General features: G+C 46.7%; 1 protein-coding gene across 1 annotated transcript; it reads left to right on the forward strand.

Moving 5' to 3' along the window:
• Window positions 1–3,151: 3,151 nt before the first annotated feature.
• On the forward strand, window positions 3,152–9,815 carry RPL26L1 (ribosomal protein L26-like 1). The gene is made up of 4 exons (XM_010851296.1): window positions 3,152–3,199; window positions 3,588–3,764; window positions 8,643–8,783; window positions 9,503–9,815. The coding sequence occupies exons 2-4, from the start codon at window positions 3,597–3,599 to the stop codon at window positions 9,629–9,631; spliced, it is 438 nt and encodes a 145-aa protein (XP_010849598.1). The 5' UTR covers window positions 3,152–3,199; window positions 3,588–3,596; the 3' UTR covers window positions 9,632–9,815.
• Window positions 9,816–10,095: the final 280 nt, after the last annotated feature.

The following is a 10,095-nucleotide window of genomic DNA, read 5'->3' on the forward strand; positions in this document are numbered from 1 at the left end:
TAAGAAATAATAGTTTCTTGGAATTTCCTGGCAGACCAGTGGTTAAGACTCCACACTTTAACTGCTGAAGGCTTGGGTTTGATCCCTTGTCAGGGAACTACAATCCCATGAGCCACATAAAGTGGCAAAAAAAAAAAAAAAAAGGCAAATTATTTCTACCATGTGTTAAGTGGTTACTTTGTGCCAGACATTGTGCTAAAGATTCACGGAATCCTGACACCAGACTCAGGAGGTGGGGACTGTTGTTATTCCCATTTGACAGATGAGGAAAGTGAGTGACCAAGAGGCTAAATATGTCACCCAAAGCTCCCAGGCCAGTAAGTGGTGGAGATCCAAACCCAGGCAGTCAGAATCCAGGGCTCTCACACGTCCCCACCACATTACTCTCTGCCTCGGAGGCATAAAAATGTTCCCCTGGCATTCCTTCTGAGCCAGGCACTATGCTAGATCCTAGGGCTTTATGCCAGTCTCTGTGCGCGTTTCCAAGGTAGGCATGTGGCAGGGTAGTAACCTTCTATCTATTAAATCTATTAAATCCTGTTAGAACGGCAGAACCTCTGTCTTCTGTCATTTTATCTAGTGATGTCCCTTAATTCTTTTGAGCCATAGGAGGCAGAGGCTTCCCAGGTGGCGCTACTGGCCAATGCAAGAGACATAAATGAGATGCCAGTTCGATCCCTGGGTGGGGAAGATCCCCTGGAGGAGGAAATGGCAACCCACTTCAGTATTCTTGCCTGGGAAATCCCTTGGACGGGGAAGCCTGGTGGGCTACAGTCCATGGGGTTGAAAAGGATCAGACATGACTAAAGCAGAGGGCAGAGGGTGGGGATGAAGAAATGGCTGTCCTCTCCAGTTGATGGTGACTATATCTTGATAATCTTGGGTTGTAAGGATCTACCCTCACATGGTTGCCCCTTACCAGTGAGGCCCTGCTCTCCTTGGGAACAGGGACCAGATTTCACTCCTTCCCGTATCTCTTTGCTCTAGCCCTAAACTTGTGCCACCACGTAGGTACCACATACATGGCAAATAAATTAATGAGCAAATGGATGCATGTGTGGGTAAATGAATGAATGTGATAGGGAAACAATGAATGAGCCAAGAAGGGGCCACTGAGCAAGTGAATGAATGAATGTATGAATGAACAACTTATTGGGTGCTTGGGTCTGATGAACGCTGTAAGGGCTGCTCTGAAAACTCTATGACCATCTATGTGCACTCAGTCATAATGGCATTTGCTCCCGCCTTGCCCATTGGAAGTGACTTCCTTTTTACCCCCAGCTTTATTGAGATATAATTGAACTATAACATTCTGAATTTAAGACGTACTGTGTGTTAACTTGATATCCCTACATATTGCATCATGATTACCACAGCATCAGTTAACACCTCCAACACCACACATGATGGTGTGTGTGTGTGTGTGTGTGTGTGTGTCTGTCTGTCTGTCTGTCTACCTGGAGTGGAAGGAGGAGCTCTGGCACGACCAGGCAGGGTGAGGTGGGGACAAGGTGGGCAAGGGTGGGCGGGCCCAGGGTGAGTCGGGCAGGGCAATGGCTCCAAACCCTCAGGGTCGCTAGTCGGAAGAATCCCAGCTGTGCTACCAAGTTTTTAAAGACTCACAGAATTTAAAAAGGGAGAGTGAGCACAGCTTCAGTTGGCACGAGCACACTGCACGTGTTAGATCAAACACAGAAAGCTTACAGTTTGCGTCTTTGGGAGTTAATGGCCAAAGTGTGATTCTGGTGTGGCCTGCCCTTAGGGCCATTGTGGAGCAAGGCCCACAAAGAGGCCTCTGCTCTCTAGGACTAATCTCTCTGCCTGCATGCTCAGTCATATCTGACTCTTCGCGACCCCATGGACTGTAGCCCACCAGGCTCCTCTGTCCACTGGATTCTCCAGGCAAAATACTGGAATGGGTTGCCATTTCCTCCTCCAGGGGAATCTTCCTGACCCAGGGATCAAACCACATTGGCAGGCAGATTATTTTACCACTGAGCTACCTGAGAAGCCCTTAGGAATAATAAAGTGAAGTGAAGTCGCTCAGTCGTGTCTGACTCTTTGCGACCCCATGGACTGTAGCCTACCAGGCTCCCCCGTCCATGGAATTTTCCAGGCAAGAGTACTGGAGTGGGCTGCCATTAATAGCTGGTTGTAATTGAGTGCTATGTGCCAGATACTGTTCTAAACACACAAAACCGGATTAAGACACTTAGTCTTCATTAACAATTCAACGAGTCATCTACTTTAGATCGCCCATTTCACAGATAAGTAAACAGGCTCAGAAACATGGAGGCATCTCCCCAAGGCTCAGCAACTTGAAGAGCCACTTGAGTTCATGTGTCATTCTACAACCCCAGCTTTTCTAAAAGACTGGGGGGAAGTTTTGCAAAAGACAAATGGTTGGTTTGTAATGTCCCTCAAACATTGGTGCACCTCAAAGTCTTTGGTGTGCTTGCTCTAAATTCAGAGCCCCTGACCCCAACCTAATACTGTCTGATTTTGTAGGGCTGTAGTGGAACATGAAAATTTGCATTTGAACAGACTTCTCAGTGATTGTGAAGAAGCAAGTCAGCCAATTGCATTTAAAGCACCACGATGTATAATCACCCCGATCATTTGCCTAAACAACCTCTGAGGAGGGTAACAGGGGCAAAGAGTTTTGAGTAGGAAAGAGACTATTAATAATGTACCTTTAAAAAGAACAGGTGGCTTCCATGGTTGCTAAGACTATACAAAATCTGCCTGCAATGCGGAAGACCCAGGTTCAATCCCTGGGTCGGGAAGATCCCCTGGAGAAAGGCGTGGCAACTTATTCCTGTATTCTTGCCTAGAGAATCCCCACGGACAGAGGAGCCCGGTGAGCTACAGTCCATGGGGTCACAAAGATTAAGACACGACTGAGCGACCAACACACACATAAAGAGAACATCAACAAGGCTTTATTGCAAGCCCTACAAATCTGCCCTTTCTCCCCGGCGGCACCAAGTCACCGGGGTTCCGGGCGTGATCCCCGGAGCCGCCTAAGCCATCCAGGGTCCCTGGAAAGGAGCCACTGCGATCCCACCCCAAGCCTCAGGGGGCGCTATTCAGTTTCGTTCTGAAGGGAATGGAGCATTGTTTTCTTTCTGCGCTTGCGCAGCAAGGAAGCCTCACTTCCGTCCCTACGCGCGCATCCTCTGAACTCGGCGGTCGCTCGGTAAGTGAGTGGAGCCGGTGAATTCTCCGGCCAGGAAGCCCACCGCTCCACTGGACTCAATCCTGCCTGCCCGGGGGTCTGCCCGCCTCCCCAGAGATCTCTCTGCGTGACCCCCAATCGTGCATTCTTTTGCAGTCTGAGCGCTCGTCCCTCAGCCTCAAGGCCCCAGCCCCGCCCCCTGCCCACCCCCGTTTAGTTCAGCATGCGCCCTCCACGCTTGTCTTAACACCCAGACCCTTCATATCCTTCGTTTTCCTCCCTCAGTCTCCTTCCGAGGCCACCTCCCTAGAACCCCTGGGCGGGGATGGAGAGAAGTGTCCCGGATGGAGAGAAAGCCCTGGTACCCCACCCAGCGTCCTTTCGCTCCTTCCCTTGTCTCTATTTGCAGACGAACACGATGAAGTTCAACCCCTTCGTGACCTCGGACCGCAGCAAAAACCGCAAACGTCATTTCAATGCCCCCTCCCACGTGCGCAGGAAAATCATGTCGTCTCCACTCTCCAAGGAGCTGCGACAGAAGTACAACGTCCGCTCCATGCCCATCCGCAAGGACGACGAGGTCCAGGTAATTGTCTCCCGGGCTCTAGTTACCCACGTGCGTCGCGCTCGGGCGCTGCCTTTGCCGGAGAGTGTCGACAGTGCTTGGACGTGGAGGAGTCAAGAGACTCACACGCCCTCAGGACCGGGGCAGATGATGTGACCCTGCAGGTGACGGGAGTTGGGGCACAGAGTCACCAGAGAGCGCCTGCCAGCTTAATGTAGAGCATTCCAACTCAATTCTTTAATAATAAAAATTTAAGAAGTTTTGCTTTGCTTTGCCAGCCAAGCAAAACAATGCTTTGTTTTTTAGTCCAGAGGTTGCTAGTTCCCAGACACTGCTTGGGGGAAGTGCGTTGGATCTTTGCAGGGGAAGGTGTTGGAATAAGAGTAAGATTTTGGCATCATTGGGTTTAGTGGAAGCTGAACGTTTGATGGTGCTGGATTTGGCAGGGAGAATGGGGAAGGAAATCAGAGGCGTGAAATTTTGAGAAAGTATAAGTTGTCTGTTCTCTGACTGGAGCTTAGAATGTTTAGTAGGGAAGGGAAGTGAAGGTGAGTAAGATAGAGCAGAGCTATATTCACAACTTGAAGGAATATATATTGAGCATTTACCAGACCAGGCACCGTTCCCTAGAACTCTAGTGGTGAACATCATCCACAGGGTCCCTGTTGCAGTAGGGCTCGCATTTGAGAGCGGATTTCCGGCCTCCGCACTGGTGACTTCTTGCGCTGGGTAATGCTTTGTTGTGGTGAGCTCTCCTGTGCACTGTGGGGTGTTTAGCAGCATCCCTGGCTTCTCCCCACTAGATGCCAGTAGCGCCTTCTCACAGTTAGGATAAGCAGAGCTATCAGTATTTCCAGGTATTGTCCCTGGGGAGCAAAATTCACCCCTGACAACCTCCCCCAATTGAGAACCATTATTTTAGAGAATGAAGTAAGGAATTTGGTGTATCTGTAAGGGACGGGGACTTGGAAGGTTTGAGGAGGAAAAGGTTGGAAGCAGGAGAGAAGTTAGGTTGAGAATGTGACAGGAATAGAGTGGAAAAAATAATTTGGAAGTATGGTCCAGCCTCTTGTTTTCTGGACCCTTCCCATCAGACATGCTCTGGAACCAGGGATTGCAAGTGCCTGTAGGTGCCAGTCAGGGACGCGCAGGAACACCTGTAGGTGCCAGTCAGGGATGCGCAGGAACGCCTGTAGGTGCCAGTCAGGGACGCGCAGGAACACCTGTAGGTGCCAGTCAGGGACGTGCAGAAACGCCTGTAGGTACCATTTAGGGGTATGCAGGCTCTTCAGTTGTCAGATTCTCCAGTTTTGTGAGACCTGGAAAACCTGGATTCTTTGTTTTATAGAAACTGCTTTTGGCTGAGACCACCAAAAACCTCTTTATGACTAAATTCAACGGTCCCTCTTCATCTGACTGTCCTTGACTTTTTCAGCAGCATTTGGCATGGGTGGCATCACCTTACTCTTGAAATTGTCTCCATTTTTAGCTTCTGTGACACTTCAAGCTCACAGTTTACTTCCAGCTTCTCAGCCCCTATTGCTGGCTAGTTCTCCTCTGTCTGATTCCTAAATACTAGAGTTTTCAGGGCCTGCACCTGCTCTTCCATTGGCTGGCCTACATTGTCTACCTAGGTGGTAATACTTACACCTAGAATTTTAAATATCTGCTCTAGGCTAACACCTTCCTACTTTATATCCTGGTTCAAACCACTTTTCTGACCACGGACCTAAGATCTAACTGCCTGCTGAACGTCTTTATTTGGATATCTCACAGACATCTCAAGCTTCTTATGCATGAGATCCTGACATTCCCACTGCCTCTAAAATCTGATTCTCCTCCCATCTTTCACACCTCAATAAGTGATGCTTCTATCTCCCCACCTGTATATACCATAAACCTTTAAGTTATTCTTAACTTTCCCTAACCCCTTTCTTCTGTCACTATGTCCTGTTGATTTTACGTTCAAAATAAGTCTTAAATCTGACACTTCTTTATGTATTTCCATTTTAGTTCAAAGCATCTTCAGCTTCCACTGTTACCCTAGTCCATTCTCTACAGACAAATTATTTGCAAATCAGAGCCTACTTAAAACCTATCAGTGGTGCTTGATGTGCTAACTGTAACATCTAAATCATTGATAAGGCTCCAGTGATCCAGTCCAGGCCTAATTCTCCAACCTCATCTCATTTCACAAGCCCCCCACTTGCACTGTACATCAAACACATCTTTTCAGGTCCTTAGAATGCTCAGAGTCTTTGTCCAGAATGCTCCCTCTGCCTGGAGTGTTCTTCTCCCCTTTACCTAACTCCTCATTTTGCGGGTCTTACCATCTCAGTATCTTCCCATGTGCCCTGTTCATGGATCATATATCTGTATGTTTACCTGTTAGCTGCTTACTACTCATCAGACCAAGCTCCCTGAGGCCAGAGAACTTCTCTGACCTCAGTGCAAAGCCTGGCACACAGCAGGGGCACAATCTGGATGGAATTGGAACGTGAGATAAAGAAAAGGGGGCATGAACTGTTTCCTTTTTAGATATGAAGACAGTGAAACTCAGGTAAAATAATAAAGAGTAATATAGAAAATGAGTGTCCAGGCCAGGAATACAGGTCTCTTAACTCCAGAGGTCATTTGGGGTAAGCACGCCTCCAGCCAGGAAAGTAAAATAGTCCAATTAGGTTTGTTAAAACTGCCTTTTCTCTCTTGGTATCTTCTAAGTCTCACCTGCCTCTTTCTCTGAGTAGTTGGGTCTTCCTCCTACTTTACAGAGGGAATTAAAACTGTTATCCAGGAACTTCCAGAGCTCCTGGCTCCACACCCTCTGGCTTAATACCTGCATTTCCAGCCCTCCTGTCTTCCTTCTCTCCTGTTATAAATCCTGTTTCTATCTGAAGCGTTCCCTCTGCCACTGAATGTGACACCCACCACTCTCTTCTCCCCTCTCCCCTCTTCAGATCCTTCTATCCATTATCTCCTTTCTCTACAGCTTCCTGTACCTTTTCCTCCATACTTGTTCATTTAAACACATTAATGTTTCCCCTTCTTAAATAATAAAAAATTATCCCTTAACTTCACATCCCCATAGAGCACATGTCCTCTTTCCAATCCTCTTCAGATCCAGGCTTCTTGGGCCAGGCTTTTTTCATCTTCGTCTTTCCACCTCTGGTGAATTCACAGCCTTACCATAAACGACTTTCGTCCCTCTGCTCCACCGAAAGCACTGTAGCCACGACCACCAGTGACCAGCTTGTTGTCATCTGTTACTTAATCCTTTCTCTTCTTGACCATTCCACAGCATCTGACCTTCTTCTCGTCGCTCCTGTAACACAATACTCCCTGGTTTCTCTTTTATTTATTTATTTATGGTTGTGCTGGGTCTTCATTGCTATGTGGGCTTTTCTCTAGCTGTGGCAAGCGGGAACTGCTCTCTGGTTTCATAGGTGGGCCTCACTGTGGTGACTTCTCTTGTTGCAGAGTGCAGACTCCAGGAGCTCAGGCTTCAGTGGTGGTGGCCTACAGGCGCAGTAGTCGCTGCAGACAGGCTTAATGGGTCCGTGGCATGTGGGATCTTCCCACATCAGGGGTTGAACCTGTGTCTCTCGCGTTGCCAGGCGGATTCTTCACCCCTGAGCCACCAGGGAAACTCCCTGGTTTCCCATTCTTTCAGGCCACTTCAGTCTCTTGTAAACCCTTCCAAAATGTTGGTTTTTCTTAGATTTCTACATTCTGCCCTTGTGTCATACCAGCAGTTCCCTGAGTAAACTCAGACTTTGAGTTGCCATGTCTGGATGACTCTCACGTCTTTGTCGCCGGCCCAGTTGGCCTTCCCCGTGTATGGAATCACCCCGTTGCATGCCTCTGGGAAAGGCAGGCCCGTACATCCAGGTGCCCAGCTGGACTCTGGATGTCCTCCTCGCCACGTCCCTCACCTCTCAGTCCATTGACCTAGTCTTTTCCCGTCTGCTTCCTCACTGGGTGTCGTGTTTAATCTGCTTTTTATCACAGGTGTGTTGACTCCTTTTTAACATCTGTCTGTAGTCTTGATGAGAGTATTGAGACTCCGTTTCTTTACATGTGGCATTTTCTCTGCTCATGTGGCTGCTGTGTAATAGGCTCGTGCCTTTAGGAAAACCATAACCTAGTTGATTTTTAGAATAGAATTACAGTATGAACAGATGTTTAATGTGTGAAAATAGCCCACAGTGTTTTAATTTGACATTTTAATTTTTTTCTGATGATAAAATGTTTGTATTAACTGTAGAAATCTTGAAATGTGGACTAATATAAATTAAGAATTCTACTTCCTGTCTAATGGCAACCATTAGATATATAACATTAGATAACATTGGATAGATAACATTAGATAACATTGGGATATATTTTCATCTTGTGTATCCCATATGTATGAAGCATATACACACAAGATTCAGACTGTACTGTTTTTAGCTTTGTATTCTTTTTTCTTTAAAGGTCATATCTTGAAAATTTCCCTAGGTCATAAATTGTTTTTTGAAAACATGGGCTTTAGATGGTTACGTGAGAATGTCAATATAATTTCTTTCTTTCTTTTTAAATTGAAGTGTAGTTGATTTACAGTGTTGCGTTAGTTTTATTCTCAGGACTAGTTGTGTGATGACCGACCTACTTCAAGGAATGTTTTGTTCAGGTAAGAGAAGGAAAAAATCCAGGTGAAGAACCTCCACCTGACTTAGAATAACACAGAGCAGATTTATACCAGGGGAGGGGGGAAAAAAGGCTGAATTTGACTGCCAAGATTAATCTGTTTTTTGTGCAGAAAGTTTCATTGTTAGCCATTATGTTGCTGATCATTAGTTTCCTTATTGTGATAGTCAGGCATTAGCAATGGGGAGAATTCAGTTTTGTATTTTCTCTTAGGTAGTTCGAGGACACTACAAAGGTCAGCAAATTGGCAAGGTAGTCCAGGTGTATAGGAAGAAGTACGTCATCTACATTGAACGGGTGCAGCGTGAGAAGGCTAACGGCACGACTGTCCACGTGGGCATTCACCCCAGCAAGGTATGGCCCGGGGCCACACAGTGGCAGCGGCTGCGTGTTCCAGCATTCCTGCTGAAGTTGTTGGGCATCAGTATTGCCCACACAGGCAGATGTGATAAGGACTTCAGAGGGAGGTCAGGCAGGCTTGGTTGGTTCACTGGCTAGTGGCAGCATCAAGGATCCAGATTCTTTTCTTGTGTGCTCTGTCATCCTTGGTGACAGCCCGTCTGCAAGCTGGTAGCAAGAGTGTTGCAGGCATGACTTCCCCACGAGGGAGTGTGCAGAGGGACTAGAGAGAACACCTCTTCCTTCAGCCCTCACTCCCAGCTAGTGAAATTGACCGTTCCTCTCTTAAACTCCCAGCTTATACGCTGTAGAGTCTCTCCTCCAGAGTTTCAGATCCTTTAAGGGCAGAATGGTTGTGTCTCACTCATCTGTGTGATCTCTATATCGCCCAGTAGCTGGTGGGAATGCAGTATTTTTAAAAACAATGTATTTTGCCAGCCAGGGGATGACAGACAAACCATCCATGTTGGTAGTTTAATCTTCAATCTTTGTATCACTAAACTACATAAATGGTCCCTAGACCCACAGGAGTTAGGGATTGGAGATTGGGTAGCAGAAGAAGGAACCCAAGCTGCTATCATTGAGGGACAATCTGCTGTATGAGATAATTATGCTTTTAAGTCCTTTCCCCTTAAAAAAGAAATCAAGATCTATTTGTTTTCTCATCCTAACAGGTGGTCATCACCAGGCTAAAACTGGACAAAGATCGGAAAAAAATTCTTGAACGCAAAGCCAAATCTCGACAGGTTGGGAAAGAGAAAGGAAAATATAAGGAGGAACTTATTGAGAAAATGCAGGAATGAATATACCCTGTTGCACAACCATGGTTTATCTATAGGTTTTTTACCTGGCATGTAGGCCTTTGAAACTTTTCAAGATGTCTCTCTCTCGAGTATTTTATTTCCTTCCTGTTTTGTTATTATTGTTTATGTGGTTCTATAAATCCACTTTCTGTTTTGATTAATAATTTTATGAATAAAAGTTGGAAATGTTTTCTTGTTCCGAATGGTATTTATTGCTTTATAGGTAAAATCCATCTTAATTCTCAGTTCCCCATTGGGAGTCTTTCATAATCTACAGAGAGCAGCACAGTAGTAGCTGTGAGATTAAGACAGCCCTGCTGCTGCTTAGACCCTCATGCTGACAGGGTGGACAGGACAGGGCTCTGGTTCCTGATGCAGAGGTCTGCCCTGCTCAACGGAAGTCATCCTGTGCCTGGCAGGCACAAGGCCCCACCGAGAGCAGTGCCGCTCAGCACTCCCTCTCT

This window comes from Bison bison, unplaced genomic scaffold (genome assembly GCF_000754665.1).
Source record: "Bison bison bison isolate TAMUID 2011002044 unplaced genomic scaffold, Bison_UMD1.0 scf7180017864301, whole genome shotgun sequence".
NCBI lineage: Eukaryota > Metazoa > Chordata > Mammalia > Artiodactyla > Bovidae > Bison > Bison bison.